Source organism: Anguilla anguilla, chromosome 17 (genome assembly GCF_013347855.1).
Source record: "Anguilla anguilla isolate fAngAng1 chromosome 17, fAngAng1.pri, whole genome shotgun sequence".
NCBI classification, from domain to species: domain Eukaryota; kingdom Metazoa; phylum Chordata; class Actinopteri; order Anguilliformes; family Anguillidae; genus Anguilla; species Anguilla anguilla.
The window spans coordinates 11,219,548-11,237,592 of record NC_049217.1 but is presented as its reverse complement, the minus strand read 5'-3'; the positions used below and the strand labels follow the sequence as shown (position 1 = coordinate 11,237,592).

The window sequence follows — 18,045 nt, the reverse complement described above, 5'->3', positions numbered from 1 at the left end:
CTCCCTCTCCCCCCTCCCCCACCACCTCACCACGCCTTGCAGACAAATTCAGCTGATGATCTGCCACTCCCTTCTCAGGTTAAAATCTCCTCACAAACACACCACCACAAGAGTGCGCCTGATAGGTCAGTCTCTCCGGACTGAACGGCTGTCTTTTTAAAAAATATCCTGGCAACAGAAACCCTTCCTCCTTGGTTGTCACTGCCGTTTATGTGCCACTCCGCGCAGCTGCCAGTCACAGTCACCACTGATGCAGTCACAGTTCAACACCGAACCAATTAATACTGAGACAACAACAAAACCCTACAAGCAGTGCAGGTTGCATTTCCATGGGTTTCTGTCATTTCAGAAAGGAAATTTGCAACCTTTTTGACCTGCATTTGATACGCTTTATTTTAATTATTAAAAAATAATCATTACAATATAAAGACCTTTGCGATTTTTAGTTGACAGTTTAGGGAAAATGTAAAAAATAAAAAAAATAAAAATAAAACTGAAATTCTCATTAAGGCTAAAGGAAATTGTTTAATTACCAAAAGGACTTATCATACAACTTTCCTGCATTACAAAAACAATTGTGGCCAGTAAGAATTGAGTTTAACGTGACTGTTTGGGCTCTGCCCAAATCACTCAGTTCCTCTTTTGTCTTCAAACAAACCAGCTGCATGGGAAACATCTGTGTTTCGCACGCAGAGCGACTGACTTCAGCGAACCTCCAAGTCAAACTGATGTTCTAATAGAAAGACCATTCAAAACCACTGCTTTCAAAGGGACCCAACCCTAACTCTCCATCTCAGGAGTTCTGAAGACCACAAAGGAAGAGACTCCTCCATCTGAAGGAAGAGTGGCACACAGAAAAGCAGGGAAAGCGATGGAAGCGTGGGCTGTACAGCTGTGTGAGCGGCTCTGGAGCTCGGCTCTCTGGCGGTGGCTGTGTGGGAGTGTTTGGTGTGCTTGGTGAATCCCGTAGCGGACGGAAGGAACGCGAGAGCAGAGTATCTGGTGAGTCTAAAGGATCTGCTCTCAGCCGTGTGCAGAGCATGCGAGACTCGCGTTGAAATGACAGAGACCGCCCAAACACAGCCGCAGCATGTTCCCGGCTCCCTGCTTCAGGACCAGGGACAGCAGCAGCCTCGCACACAGGCGGAAGCGGAGGCTGAGTAGTGTTCAGCCCAGGAGTTCTGCATTGCCTTTCTCAGGCCCAGTTACAAAAGCACTGCAGGCCATGAAGAGAACACACACAACTATGCAGCCTGCACCCCTTCCATTCCCAAGATCTGAATCTGTGTGTGTGTGTGTGTATGTGTTTTTCTACATCTGTGTAGATGAGTGTGAGCGTATGTGTGTACACCTGTGTGTGTGTGTGTGTGTGTGTGTGTGTGTATACACGTGTGTGTATGTGTTTCTACATCTGTGTAGATGAGTGTGAGCGTATGTGTGTACACCTGTGTGTGTGTGTGTGTGTGTGTGTGTGTGTGTGTATGTGTTTCTACATCTGTGTAGATGAGTGTGAGCGTATGTGTGTACACCTGTGTGTGTGTGTGTGTGTGTGTGTGTGTGTGTGTGTGCGTGCGTGCGCGCGTTTCTGTGGTTTTCTTCTCTCTCTGGCTTTTTTCAGAGAAACGATACTGCCGTGGGCCGATTATACCCCATAGTGCTTGGCTCGCTTGCTCTGGCCTGGACAAAAGTGTCAGCATTCTGGCCCAATCATTGCCCTGCAGGGACTCCACATGCCACGGCATACATCCCCCATACCACCCACTCCTATGAAAATTTAAAAAAACATGCAGACAATACGGTCTACTTAAATGTACTTGATTGTTCACAGTTTCTAAATGTGAACACAATTTTAAAGCTGTTTGAAACACCAGGTCTTTTTAACCCCTCTTACGGTACGTCATAAGGAAAATCACCGGCAAGATCAGCCGCGCTTTACGTCGCCGTGGCAACAGGCGAGTAGATTTCCAGGCACCACCACAACCTTCCTCTGGGGATGCTATGCTAACCAGAATCCCATCGAGAGTCACCACACACCTCACACCAATCACCTCCAAACTCACCGGACACTGCAGGCACAGATCCACTGGCTGGCATTACACCTCTGATCTTAACTGTCAAGCACAGGTGTGTTTATGTCATTTTAAGGCGAACGATAATCCTCATTATCCTATCTTATGGCATGACATCTCATATCTAAAAAAACAAGTGTGATTCACTTGAAAATACAATGAATTTCCACCACAAAAGCAATTGTAGCTTAATGATAGGATGCAGCCATTCAATGTTCATAGAAGTAAAACAGGAAAATATGAGGAAGACTTCTGGAAAAAATTAAGAAAATATTTCAAAATAACCTTAATACTGTAAAAGAATGATTGTACAGCATTGTAAAAATGAAGCACTGGCTGCAATTAATTGAGAGTACACAAGGCATTTGTACATGGCCAGGCCGTTGTGATTGAGAGGCGACCAGCTGAAGTTTGGAGAGAAAGCTCCCACGCTGCACTGCTCCGGCCCCGTCCCCCTCCCCTACAGGAGGACGGGGGTCCTTGGCGTACCGTCACTGGCAGAAACACAGCAACGAACCAGCTGGGCGGCATGGAATCCTGGAGTATTGATCTCCAACGTTCTCAGCCGTCTCCTGGCAACGAGATGACATCTTTCTCCATTAGCTCCCTCAACCACCTCCTGCCTCAAGTACTTTTCCGAACGCAGCAGCTTGCTAACCCAACAAACTGCCCCGAACCGCCAACATAAAGCACTCACGAGATCATTAAAATGGTTTGTGTCAACTGTTGCTTCTTTCTCCGTGTAATTCTATGCATGTATGCTAAAATTTGTTATGTAATACAAGCAAAAGAATGCAGATTGCGGTAGAAATAATTTACATATTTTTACATACATTCAAATAACTAATCTTTTTTAGTTAGGATCTTTCTCTTTTCCTTATCTCACCACATATGATTTGCTCATATGGGAATACTTGCTTGTAAATTCATCATCACCATGAGTCATTTCCTTATGATATCTGTTTTATATATCTGCATTTTCAGTAGCACAGATCTCCGCTCCCCTCCCGACACCCACCCACCCATCACCCCCCACCCTTCAAAATCCCAGTTCTCATTCCTAAGGAACATGTTTTATTTATAGGATCTTCAAAAAAGCTCACAACCTTCAAAAATCAGCATACGCACATTGCATCACGCGGGGGGGTGGGGGTGGGGGGGGGTGTATAAACGGTCCAATCAGATACCGATATCGTGGGATCGGTTTATATTTAACTTTTCTTTACATGAAAGGGCGACGGAGGAAAACGTTAAATCGGCGTGTTCCGTGATGTCTGGCACAAAAGATCAGCTTCAGGCTCCCGTTTGCACTTTGCCGTGACGCAGGTGAGCCGCAGCCTGAGACTCACCGGTGCGGCGGGTGCTGCGCGAGCGACCGGCGCACGCTTACATAACGCCGCTCTCCGCCGAGCATTCGTCCCTGCGCTCGCACAGCGGCCCATCCTGCGCTCGCACAGCGGCCATCCTGCGCTCGCACAGCGGCCATCCTGCGCTCGCACAGCGGCCATCCTGCGCTCGGGCACCGGCCATCCTGCGCTCGCACAGCGGCCATCCTGCGCTCGCACAGCGGCCATCCTGCGCTCGCACAGCGGCCATCCTGCGCTCGCACAGCGGCCATCCTGCGCTCGGGCTGCGGCCATCCTGCGCTCGCACACCGGCCATTCTGCGCTCGCACAGCGGCCATCCTGCGCTCGCACAGCGGCCATCCTGTGCTCGCACAGCGGCCATCCTGTGCTCGCACAGCAGTCATCCTGCGCTCGCACAGCGGCCATCCTGCGCTCGCACACCGGCCATCCTGCGCTCGCACAGCAGCCATCCTGCGCTCGCACAGCGGCCATCCTGCGCTCGCACACCAGCCATCCTGCGCTCGGGCTGGCGGGGATCTTACCGCTGCCGCCATGCGCTTTCAGCGTATCCGTAGCTGCCTTCAGTAAGTCAGACTGAAAAAAAGAGCATCTGCCATGTTCATTCATTTAGAAAGAAGGAAATATTTGGTCTTGGTCCTACAATTCCTCTGCGGTTCAGTTGGACCGACTGGTGGCAGGGGAGGGGGTGACGGGTTTAAAATGAGGATATTTATTATCTTAATGGGCTTGAGATATCACAGCATGCAGACTGTATGCAGGCCGTCTACATCCACCTATGGTCACTGCAGGAAACTTAAAGGCCACCCAAGGCCTAATGTGAGAAACTAGTTACCATTAAACATCAGTGTCCACCAAAAGCCTGCCACTTACACTGATGTTACACACACACACACACACACACACACACACGTGCACACAGACACACCTTAAGTATAGGCTTTATACACACACATCTTTGCACTCACAGACATACTTACACCTACTTGCATGCATTCTCTCTCACACATACCCATACACACACACGCACACAAGCATGCACACATTTACACACTAACACAAAAAATACACACACATAAACAAACCCATACTTGAAGAAACACATACATGCATGTGCACACAATCACAGATATAAACTCATACACATATATACATAAACATACATATTTTAAAAAATATACAAGCACGCACATGTACACATGCATAGACAGGTACACGCATACACACGCACACACATACACTCTCTCTCTCTCTCTTTCTCTCACACACACACATACACACACGAGCATACACACTCTCTTTCACACACACACACACACACTGCTGGCTCCCATTCTCCTGAATCACCCACTTGTGCATAAATAAACCTCCCACACTCAGCACAGTGCTCCCACACACACATCCTGAACACACAGATACACACACACACCCTGCTGGGCTGAGCTGCCCTATCGCAGGCAAACACACTGCTCATTTCGGTTTTTCCCTGGAAGAACAAAAACCCACCACCTTTCATATTGTTTTCCCATCTTATTCATTATTTTAATGCATATAATCTTTGCATTGTTTTACCATCTTTAATGGTGATATCTATTCCCGACAATTAGCTTCGTCGGAGGGAATGGCCGTTGTGCCGCTAGGTCTGTTTGGGAGTATTTAACATATTCAACGCTCTCCTTTTTCCTCATTGGTCCATTTTACACCCCCTGCACTTGAGGAACCCACAGCTTTAAGGCGCTTCATCAAAAAGACTTAACGTGACCCGATCAAGCCCTCCTCCAATGAAAACCGACACAGTTAAGCCAATCAGAACCGGGCCCTCGTCACCCCCGGAGCGGCAGGAGCCCGCAGAGCTCTGCTGACCCGCCACGACCGCCAATTACCGCGCCCCTCAAGGAGAGGAAGGCGAGCCACAATTCCGCCTCCTTACTGCATTTGGAGAGCCGTCCGCTGCCACTCCAGGTGCACAAGTGCAGCAATTTGAGTCTTGAACAATTTCCCCCCCCCTCTCCAGCTGCCACCACCAAAGAAGTTACCACCTCCTCCGACACAGTCTCAGTGTCCACCAGCCGTGAAGAACATCAGGGTGAAAAAAGGAACTGGTATTAGACCACCAGCATGACAGTTTGAGTGCCACTGCACCCTTAAGGAGCAAAGCACTGAAACTGAACTGCCCTAGTCAAACTTACATACAAAATTTGTCAAAACTATTTTAGAATATCCGTAAAAACACGATTTCTTTTGTGCCTGATGAACAACATACTGTTGAACAGAGGGTGCATTTATGGAATTTTGCATTATTTTCCTGATGCGTTTCATGTGGAATGACCAAAAGGAAAGAAACACAGCAGACACTGCACTTTCCGGCACCACGGTTGAGAGCCCATGCCGCACTGACAATTTCCAGACTATTCATGTGAATCTTGCGCACCAAATAATACACAACACTTGTAACTCTCCACTCCCTCCCCAGCGCCACAGCATTAATCATCAAAAGAGACGGTGGTGACCCTGTGGAGGTCAAGCACTCTCCACAAAGACAGCCCCTGTCAGATGTCACCTGAATTACAAAATTTGACCAGGCTATCACAATTCCATGTTTAAAAAAATGCACTTATTTTTTGTATTTTTGAATCACACAAGACCAGTTCTCCAGTTACTTCTGAAGCGATTTTACTTGCAATGACAGTGACTTGCCGTTTCTTCTCAACAATCTCAGCTGAATTCATTTACTGTAAATCGCTCTGTATCAACGAATAAATGGCCAAATTGCAATTTGTTCTCGTAAAAACAGCACATTTTTTTTTGGGGGGGGGGGGGGTGCAGGGAAAGTGAGCAACAGGATTATCTGTTTGTTTAACGTGCTTTGGAGAGGTTAAAAAAAACACCATGTGACCAATGTGGCGTAATGCCACGTTCTCTCACAGCTGATCCACGCTCACGTTCACACCACAAAACTTAACAGCAGCAATTCTCAAAGGGATCCTGCCTCGAAATGTGCCCACTTGACTCTGAATTTAACTTTAAAAGGGATAAAATAGCAGTGCATTTGGGGGGGGGGGGGGGGGGGGGGGGCGTCTTGTGAAAAGGTGTATTCCACTGAATTCCAAAAATGAATCCTGTCTTGAGGCATAAATGCAATTATCTATGAAGTCTTTGCAGGAAAAGGTTGAATACTTAGGGCTATCCTATTGAACAGCAATGGTTTTACAAGCAACACTGATGAAATGGATCCAACCAATATCAAATAACATATAATGGCAATGTAGTTTCATCTTCAAATGAATAATATGAACACAAGTTAAAATGTCACACATATTCTCGTGATTTATTTATGTTGGACTATTTATTTTTCATATGTGATTACTCTCTCTCATCATCAGTACCATCATCATGCAAAGATAGAAATACTGCAACCAATACTATTTTAATAACACTAGGCCATTGGTAGCAATATCAAAATAACCACATAATCAAAACAATATTGACGATGGATTCATGTAGTCCTAGGTCAAGGGTCAAGGTTTAATACGCAACATATTCTGCTACATCGGTTCTGCGCCGGCAACTCTCTCAGTTCAACGTCTGTTAGCACTGATGAGTCAATCACAGCCTCATGCTCGTTCATGCGCGGGTGTGCCTGTGTGTGCAGGTGCGACCACTGTGACGTAAATCCTGCAGACCAAATTAGAATGGAAGAAATCTTATATCCTCTTCTGTGGCGCTCAGAAAAAAAGGCACCTGCAGAGTAATTAGTTCAGTGTGAAGAATTTTATTTTTTTTAGCTTCAATGTGCTGTCATTTAAGTCATTTAATTTAGCCAAGGCTAATTCGTAGTTTTGAATGAAGTTCAATTGGGGAAATCGCCAAACTGCAATACCTCGAGTAACCACTGGACATGGCGAGCTTCACAGAAAATGGCAATTCTGGTCCCCCGGGTCAGGCCCGCTGAACTTCCTGGTCCACTGAACTCACAGGCTATGGTTATGGTGGCAACTCTTCAGTTAGACTACTGCACAAGCTCCTCGCAAAAACTGTTTATTTTAGTTTCACTCAAGTTGAGTCCTGAACTTACATGACAGCCAGGGTAGCTACATGAAAATTTAACTCAAAAAGGTACTTGGTGTAACTGCTTCTAAGGAAAATGTATAAGAAAACAAGCTAATTAGGCAGACGTTAAATAGTGTATGTTAGCAGTAATACGTGAATCCCTGTAACTTGAGCTAAGCAGCTGTGTAGTTGCAAAATGTTATAAAACTAATATCTGAGCTTGGTAATTCTAAGTAACAGCACAATAGTCATGAATATATAACATTAAACACATTATGATGAGCTAACTGGCTACATAAGCTACTTAATGGGATGCCAGTAACATTTGTGTCCAGTAGTTGTCCAATTATTCCAGAGGGTTCATATCAGGGATTCCCCTTACAAGGCAGTTGGTAGTGTTAACTTTAGCTACCACGGCATTCAAGTATGCATTTCTGATCTGTGGCTGTGCTCATCTTGTAGGCTATTCATCAGTTGTGGGAGTTCCTCTAATCAAAGTCATATGTTGAGTCATATGTTGGCCAACCAGAGTCCAGTGTTGATGTATAATGAATAAAATAACTTGCCTATAACTTCATTATAGAATCGTGTCAAGTAAAATCATGCATTGATTCTTATTCTTAAGTGCATTTCAGGTATAACTGGGTGGACAATATGACTGTGAACAGTGATAGAAAAAGGCAGGAGTTTCTCCATTATAGCTTATGGGGAAATGGAGAGCTGTGGCGCACTGGACACCATATTGGCTTCTGCACCTTGTGACTCCTCTTGCCTCTCCAGTTCCTATATATGCTCTATCACTGTACAGTCACCCAATGGGGAGCTATTATAGTGATGACAGAAACTAATTTTATCGAATGAAATCTAACGATGTGTAGTTTGTTAGACTTGCATGGTGCAGAAGACCAAATGTGACTAAATTAAATAAATAAAATGATGATGAAATAAATAAATGAAAAAGAAATGTAAAAATTGATAATTAAATAAATAAGCAATAAAATAAATAAATTGATAATGGAATAAATAAATACACCTTGCAATAAATACACATATAAATTAATACAACAGCCAATCTGCTGTCCTGCGGAAATAAAAACATCATGAAATAAATAAAATGTATAAATTATTTATTTCAATATCTATTCCATTGCTTATTTATACATTTCATTATTAATTTATTAATTTAATTTAGTCACATTTGGTCTTCCAAAGAATGAAAGGACATGCATTGTTTCTCCTTTGTAACCAACAAACCGCAACTTTTTTAGTACACACCTTGAAAATGTTCTACATTCTCAGGCTTTTGTTAAGAAGGGGGCCAATACAGAAGGGGGTGAACGCACAAACAAATTGAAAAGGGAAGGCTTCTTATGCTGGCTTTGTTTTATCAAAGAAAATGCAACAGAATGGGAATCCCAGACATATTCACATTTTCCATGGGTGGAAAGTTCATTTATTCTGAGTGAGACTCAGCATGGACCAGCCATTTCCAGCATTTAAGCAACTGTCAACCTCAAGTGAGTATGCCGGTGAGTGAATGGTGCGTGTGTCCTGCAACAGGTTGGAGGCCTGTCCAGGGTGTATTCCTGCCTCTCGCCCAATGCATGTTGGGATAGGCTCCGGCACCCCCCCCCCCCCGGGGGACCCTGCCCAGGATAAGCGGGTATAGATGGATGGATGGGAAGCGAGTATGCGGACATCTCAGGTGCCCTGAAGTCACGCTATGCTGGGAATGTGTAAAAATCATTAAAGTTACTCAAATCAGGGTTAGGCCCAATGTGCTGACACCATTTTAAAATAAGTGCTTCAGAGTAAAATTACTATAATTCTGCAAAAGTGCAACATTGGAAGCAGTCCACTTGCCTGTAAAGAAATTGTTTTTTTTAAAATAAATATGGAGTACAAGAGCATATCTACATGTAACCGGTCTCTTGTTTACCACAGGACAGCAAAAGGAAACAGTACAGATCCCAATCCATTCAAAACAAATATTTAACTTGCAGCTCAGTTGTCCAGTATCAATGTTAACCATAAATCATTACACATACATTTTTACAGTCATTACACAGTAGGCTACGAAAAAACTATTAATCCTCATTGTAACCAGTCCAAGTGAGGCCCCCCAAAACATAGTACCTTAGAATCATAATCATGCTAATTTGTACACAAGCCTGTTCTCCACTTCAGTTACAAGCTGGCAGAGATGTAGGAATCTGAGTACAAGTGTTCAAAAACATATTAAATAAATATGTTTTTAAAATGTATTTTAAAAACTGATGATTGTCTTTTTTAAATACATGAGGATATTAATATATATATATATATATATATATATATATATATATATATATATATATATATATATATATATATATATATATATATATATATATATATATATAACCTAATCAATATAAGTTTAAAGGTCATAGTACCAGCCTTGACAGTGGTCCTTCTCAGCTAAATCACCTGAACTGTCACTGATTTTTTTTTCCCACTTCTGAATCGTGTTACAGAAAATAATCTATCATTTTGCCTCTTTTTTATTTTAAAACTTTAAATACGTTTTAAAATACCAACAATTGATGGCAAGAAGGCTCTAGAGTATTTCCGTGCCAAAGACAGATTATAATTCTACTCAGTAGTAGCCTACTACCATTATGCTTCCGTAATGACTTCGTTTTTAGTAAGAATCACATTACAGCATTTCTGTCTTCTTTTTATTTTGATTTTGTGACATCATAGTTTTGTCTTTGGCAAATAGGTTACCTCGAGGCAAAGCAGTCTTGGTTTTTGAAATTAGCCAGGCAACCCCGGCTGTTTGGCACAGAGATGTTGTCAACGTGGCCTATATTCCATCTTTGAACAGCCGCAGGGGTGTAAATAGAATGAAAGTATGCATTTCGGAATTTGAAAACGTATTTTGAATTATTTACCCAGAGCTAAAAATAAGACTACCGCACACTGGTTTTATCAAACAGCGTGTTTAAGGTCTTTTTTGCAGCCGCCCGGCGGAAACACCTGCCCTTCAGGAATATGGCATGTTAACCAACTGCCATGGAAGTAAGGTTGCATGGCTTTGTTACATTTCCCAATCCCGATACTGCTGACATTCAAGTCCACTCCAAAGCTGATCATCTCAAAGAAATACTGAATTTCACAAGAAAATACAGATGAACACTTTCGCGTTCTCAAGTTTAACCGCAATCAATCCCAATTCAGTTACCAAATTAAAACTCGTTTTCTGTACTAATGCTCAACATCTCACTTGACAGAATTTCCCAGATTGCTGACACGTTCTACGACTGAATAAAATCGCAGAAAGTGCCGTCGAAGTTCACAATTCGTTTATTGGTCCACCATATAACTGTGCGTTTGTTCTACGTGGTTTTCAAAACTATGCTGTCAATCTAGCAAAATAATGACCCAACTGATCGTGACCCGGCTGTAGTCCTGTAGTCCTACGCAACTCCAATCGCACACAACCAACCTAAAATGTGCTCTCAAACAAGTTGCCGAGGACCTTCACTCAACTAGAGATAATAGTGCACCTCGAACTCGCATGAATAAAATAAACTCAACCCTAACGAAACAAATGAGATCATTTAACTTCCAATTGTTCTATTTCAAATATGTTTGCCTCTTTAAAATAGGCAATAAGAAATACAGCGCGGCGACTCTTTTTACATGAGCAACAGATCTCCCCTCAGGTTAGTTAATCCGTAGAAAGACATTGGCGCCGTTTAAAAATTAAAAATTATCTTTGTCTATTTACTGGGACTTTTGTATAGTGAAATGATGGGTGAAACAAGCTTATTCTCTCTTTAAAACGCACTCAAAGTAATATTTCCAAAACTGTAACGTGCGTTCTACCTCGCTTGGCGATGTAAATAACACATCTACCAATCATTTACACTTGTCAAATGTTTTAGTTCATACGGTTGATTTAAAAATCTTGATTTTACCTGCTCTTTTCCCCAACAACAACGTATCTTGCAGAGCGATGACCTGGAAACTGTGCTTTGAGTCCACGTACGATGCGCACGCACGGTGGCAAAAAAGCACTCATATAGCCTACGGAAATGCTTACAACAATCGATCGTTCAAAGAACAATAATTTCAGCAACGTTAAAATATTTATTTTGATGATTTCCAAATCATTACGTAAATGGCCAACTGAAAATGCGCATCAATCCTTATAAAAGGCGTGACAGGTTTATATCAAATTCCTGTCAAATTTTTAATGTATAATTTTACTTAGTTTTGTTTGTAGGTACATAGTTATTGTAAGAAAATCTGTTGAGACAATAATCACCATTTAAATATGACCTACCTTGACACTGAAATCCTTGCTTACCGAACCCCCTGAAAAAAATGAATGGATAATCAGACATTAGCTACAAATATTACGGCGCATGTGAGTTCCCTTATCTGCTCAATTACAGCGATGTGGCTAATCATTGAAACGATTTCCTACTATCCAAGACGTTGCTCTTTAATGCACTTGCTAAAGCAACGCATAATTGAGCCTGTTAATAACTTGCATGTACACGTTCCTCGAAACGCTTCTGTTTGGGACCCTATATACACAATGCCAGTCCATGCGAGAGGCTGAAATTCCGATTTGGGTCCACAAGTGGTTTAGGAAAAACCTCAGCAAGTCTAAATGGTGCCTTCTGTATCGACATTTGCTAACATCGTCTAGGTAGTTACAGAATCAGTTTTCTCTTCCATCGGTTCCCATGACAATCGTGCATCCATGAAGTTTACGTCAAGTTGACTCCTAGGCTTACCAGATGAAGTCCGTGCAGTGGCTGCAGAAAGTCGGCTGCTTGAAGAAGCGCGCGATGAACTTGTGGTTTTTCACCTCGTGCACATTCTTCTGTCTGAGGGCACCTTGTCTTGCGAAACCCCTCATACGCTCGCCCCCTTCTTCGTCGTTGTTCTCTCGCACAGGGTCAGCCATTTTGAAATACGGAAGCGATACAAAAAAGTTTTAGGCTTTTCTTGCTGTGACTCAGTTCGCAACGAGAGTCTACTTGCAGATCTTGGACTCTGTAGTTAACGGCACTGAGCGGCCGCTTTCCCTCCTCGCGCGCTACCCTGCTGTTTCCACCGGTACAGTGAGCAGTCAGGCTGGGAGCGCACCGCTATCCTACTAGATCTGACATGTGATGTTACGAAACTCCGCCTCTCACCTTTTCTTTTATAGCTCTGTTCTGGCATTGAACAGTTCAAGTGTTCTAGTGAAGCAAATAAAAGCCCGAGCAAAACCGCGAGTGACAGATCGGTTGCCAAAATGCGTAAAATTACAAGGTGAAAGATTTTCCATGTATAGGCTATAAAGAGAAGCAAACAGTTGTACGAAATGAACATGCACTGAATCTATACGTATTTGCAAGACCATATAGTCATGTATTTACACGAGGAGCTGGATTTCCGAGTATTTTATTGCTTACTAAATTATGTTGCCATGGCAGCTTGGTTTGTATGGCGTTTACTAACTGTCCGTCCATGCAGCCGTTCTACAGATGCAGCTGTTGCTATGGCAGTGCCCCAACCTGGGACTAGAACCCATTACATTCTGATATCAGGATGTAGTGCACTGTTCTCTCCTCAGATTTGAGAATTCAGTTATATTGAGCAGATGCTCAAAATGTTTTTTAATATGGCGTCACTCCAACAAGCAAGACCATATTACCCAATCTTTTTAATGACATTAAAAAGACCAGAGCCCAATTGAAGGGCTGTAAATAATGTCATTATTATTATTGCTTAGTAGACTCGCCCTATTCATAGAGGTGATGTTTTCACATAGTATCCATTTATGTGACAGAATATTTCACTGGAACATGTCAGGTGCAAGAGTACAACATCTTGCATTTGAACCTCTGACTTTTAAGTCAGAAGCTCAGTTCCCCAACCATTACTGGGGCGACATAGCTCAGGAGGTAAGACCGATTGTCTGGCAGTCGAAGGGTTGCCGGTTCAAACCCCGCCCTGGGCATGTCGAAGTGTCTTTGAGCAAGACACCTAACCCCTAACTGCTCTGGCAAATGAGAGGCATCAATTGTAAAGCGCTTTGGATAAAAGTGCTATATAAATGCAGTCCATTTACCATTATACAGTACTGCATTATTATTATTATTATCATCATAATCATGTTCTCCCCATGTCCATGTGGGCTTCCTCTGGGTACTCCTGTTTCCTCCCACAGTACAAAGATATGCAGATAGGCTAATTGGTGACTCTAAATTGCCCATAGGTATGAGTGTGTGAGTGAATGGTGAATGTGACCTGCAATAGTTTGGCGGGCTGTCCATTGTGTATTCCTGCCACTCGCCCAATGCATGCTGAGATAGGCTCCAGCACCCCCCACAAGTTATTATTATTATTATTATTATTATTATTATTATTATTATTATTATAGTACACTTAGTAAACTAACCTTAGGCATCTTCAGATAGTTCTCCAACCTGCTCCATGGTGAAGGCATTCTTTAGGAAATTAAATTTTTTTTAAATAAAAAATAAAAAATAAAAAACAAATTCTGACTGTACTCATTGGTTTGATTACAAAACACCTTCATGCTTTAGCTCCTGAAAAAACACAGTACATGTGTGAATCTAAACAACCCATAGCCAATGTTCTGCCGGTCATATGGATTCCAAGGCCATGTTCCAGTTTGCTCTCTTTGCTCCCTGAACTTCCTCAGTTCTTTACTGACCTCCAGTCAGTGCTCAACCAATCCCACTGTGTGCTCACTCACAGATCACTGATCCTGGATCAGCATGCAGCAACCAATGTATGAGTGAGTGTGGAATGCAGCCCAGTTCTCCTGCCAAAACGCAGTACAAGAACATGAGAATGTTTGATGATGAGAACAGGTCATTCAGTCCCTCTAGGCTGGGAATTTTTCTACCAATCTAGAGCTGTCATCAGTGGCCCATAGACCACTTGTGGTCCCACTTCATGAATGATGTGCAGCTCAACTGAAGATTTATTTTTTCCAATAAACTAAAATATTATGATTATCTGTTATCTTGTTAGTGTGTTGGTTGTTTCCCTGTTTATGTACATGGTTGAACGTAAAGGTAAAATGTTAAGGTTTTCATTGCTCGTTTCCTTTTTAATATTAATGGACAGATTTCAAATTCTGACTTAACTATGTGGTTGTGGGCCTTTATAACAATCCTTTAGCAGGCTACATTGCTGATTCAGGGTCACATTTTGGTTCTCTGCACTATAAAAAGAGTCAGTGAATTCAACGGTAAACTGTTAAATAAGTAAGTTCTAAGGTACAAAATTGTAAACCGTTGAAATGCAAATAATTATTCATGGTGAAACACATTTGTTAGATATACAGCCTGCGACCGTATGCTTAACATATTGCTACCATTATTTATACAGTAAAGTTCTAGAAACCCAGTTTTTACAGTTCACCCCTCTAGCACTGGGCCTCTAATGACCCAAATGTCTCTGCATCGACTCCATGTCCTGGAAAGACACTCCATGCATTACCATCTCTTCTGAATGAAAAAAAATATTCCTCAAATAATTGAGAAGTAAAACCATCCCCATGTTCTGCTTACAGAATCCAGCTACTAAGTATAACTGTTGTACAAAATCTATGATAGTACATTTTGTACAACATCTGTGATGATAAGAAGAAGAAGAAGAAGAAAGCACCATAATTGGGTTGTATTTATACAGCGCTTTTCATGGAGTGAAGGGGTGGGGTCACCTGAACCGCCACCAACATGTAGCACAGTAGCCATTTTGTGCCAGAACACTCACCATACATGAGCTGAAATGGATTTGTTGTCTCACTCTGCTCATTTTCGGTGGATATCCTTCAGACCCCAGACCTGCTGTATTTAACCCTGCAACCAGTCATGCCCACTTACTGAACACATTGTTGCGCATGCAAAGATAACCGTTATGAAAGCTGTTGAGATGTTTGGCCTTATGCCACCCCGTATGTGTGCGTGTGTGGTCTGAAGACTCATCTCTTCAGACTATACTTGGACTAACTAACTATGACCACTCTGCAGGGCACTCAAAATCTGGGATCATTTTTATCACTTAAATCCCTCTACTTTGTTCCTATAGTACTTTCATATTACACATCTACCTCCTGAGCCACTTTCTTGTTACATGTACCTCCATCCAGCACTTATATTGTACTTTGTATCATTATCTTGTTGTTGTATCCTATACTATCCTAGTTTTACTTGGCATAGGCTAGGTCAGAGAGTAATGTTTACTGTGTGAACAGGACTTAATGTGTTCATGGCTATGAATAACTTACAAAATGAGTATAGCAGCCTACCTAATCGGACCTGTCTTTTGTAGTTGTTCCAATGACCTTCGGCATGCACTTATTGTACGTTGCTTTGAATAAAAGCGCCTGCCAAATAAATGAAATATTTTTTTCAGTGCATATACGGATGGTTATGTAATACTTAAATTTTCAGCTACAGCACTTGGTAAAGGTGCGGATGGTTAAACCCGTCCGCGTAACCTAGAGTTCCACTTACGCAAGCTATCTTCCACCTATTTCGATGTAATGCCCCGGTAGTTTATATAGCTTTTGCGCAATGGTTGCTGCTTTTTTCCTCTGTCAAATATTTTTGTGCGCGGTTGTTTTAAAGGAAATCATTTCCACTGTGTTATGCTCTGAATAATTTTAAACAAATGGTGTTACCAAACGGATGTCATATATACTTTTATGACTTATAAAAAGAGAATGTCATTTTGTAATTTCATCATTTTACTAGACTGGTGTTATAGCTTCGCCAACAAAGCGTAAACTAATATTCATATACCCATTTCAAATGTCCGGATGATGGTCACTTTTGGTATATCCTATTCTTTCTCATGTTGCAAGCTTTTTAACTTCAAGGAAGCCAAAATGTCTACCTTTGACAGCTCCGTTCTGGAGTCCTACTGTGATTCGCTGCAGGGAGAAAGGAGCCAAACCCCCTTGAATTATAAAGCTATTTAAATATCACCACCCACAATTTCTCGCGTGGCGACACTCCAATCAAGCGTGACAAATTATGTAATTCTGGTTTTGAAAAATGAATTGCGCCGTTGGCTGCCATGGCTGGCCTGACACAGATTCAGTGACGCTCCTCTGCAATTCGCCAAAGAAATCCGCAGAGAGGAAATCAATCTTGGTGAAAATGGGTTAACCCAGCGAAAAGAGCAGGAGGGCTGCCTGGTGAAATAGGAAGTGATGGTATTTTAGGAAATGCGCTTGAGCGATGTTTATCACACCAAAGGCAAGAATCCGTTATTACCCTTGAAGAAAGGACTTTGAAGAACCTGAGAGAAAATCTGAGTCAGGGATCAGATCCCTAGACTGTTATTTGATGCATTAAGAGCAGTTATTTTAATCACGTTGACAAAGTTCTCATTGCGAGTTAAATTGTTTCTAAATGTGGCTGTCTCTGTGTTTTATTTAAACCTCGTGTCCTGAGAATAAACTGGAAAATGAGATTAGATCAAATCCACGATGGCAAAAAAATAATAAAATTAAAATTAAAAACTCGAGCATGAACTGACTTTCTACAAATAATCGCATATCCATCAGTGCATCTGAACAAGACATTGGTTGAGACATTGGTCGAACGCACGACATGGCTTTTGCGACCAGTTCCATCGATCCCGTTTACTTCTGCCAGTTAGTTGCAGAAATAAGTAATTCAGTTTCACAGCGGAGATTGGGATGGCAGGTGTGCCGAGGTGTAACTCGGCGGCACATCTGGCACACCCAAATTACACCTTGGCGAGTTGGGCACAAATGAAGTTTACAGCACTCCGAAAGCACGTAGGACCAGCAGTCCCAAGGTCTGTACCAGAGCATGCCAAGGCCGCTCGGTTACGAGGCATATAAAAGTTCGCGTTGCCTCTTTACTCGTCACACAAAGATAATATTTAGTTTCTCTCGGGGCGAATTGGTTGCGGCAGGAGGGAAAGCGAGAGCAGGATGAGTGCATGGTGTGGGCCGCTTTGCCTACCAGCTCCAGAACCTCTGACTGTCCACGCACCTGCGCAACACCCCCGGGCCACGCATGTACTCATCCACCGCCCAGCCACCCACCTACCCAGCCACCCAGCCGCCCGCCCACGCGCGCTCACACACACGCACACACAGGCTTAGCAATCGCTCAGTCCCACACCAACGCATACAATCATAGTGACCGGGCAGCACCTTCAAGTGAAGCGGATCTCTACAAAAACAAAGTGTGAACGATATGGACCCCATCACCAATGAATATGTACAGTAATGTCAAGTTATCAATGCAGAGTAACACATTCATTTTAAAACATACATGAAAATATATGCTACAAGCATATACTTCTGCGCCAAGATGGTCAAATGAGTTTCCAAGGTCATTGATCGCAAGTTCATGTTAATATTGTTATATTATTATTGACAATATTATTATTGTCCCTCTTAGCGAGTTCCCCAAGGACGCAATGCACGAAATAAATATTTAAAAAGTCTCACAAATGGTGTGCTCGTGGTCAGAGTCAATTTAACCAAAAATAAA

The 18,045-nt window shown here is 42.5% G+C and overlaps 1 protein-coding gene across 2 annotated transcripts in view; it reads right to left on the bottom strand.

Annotated features, from left to right (window-relative positions):
- LOC118216704 (protein kinase C beta type) overlaps positions 1-12,694 on the bottom strand; it is an 85,141-nt gene extending 72,447 nt beyond the window's left edge. Inside the window, exons 1-2 of one of the 2 annotated variants that reach the window (XM_035398114.1) lie at positions 12,277-12,694; positions 11,817-11,848 (exon numbers count right to left, since the gene is read on the bottom strand). In XM_035398114.1, coding sequence (XP_035254005.1) covers positions 11,817-11,848; positions 12,277-12,449 — 205 coding nt within the window. In that variant the 5' untranslated portion in view covers positions 12,450-12,694. The remainder of the gene's footprint in view (positions 1-11,816; positions 11,849-12,276) is intronic. The other variant, XM_035398115.1, reaches the window with a different exon arrangement.
- Between the last annotated feature and the right edge of the window lie 5,351 nt (positions 12,695-18,045).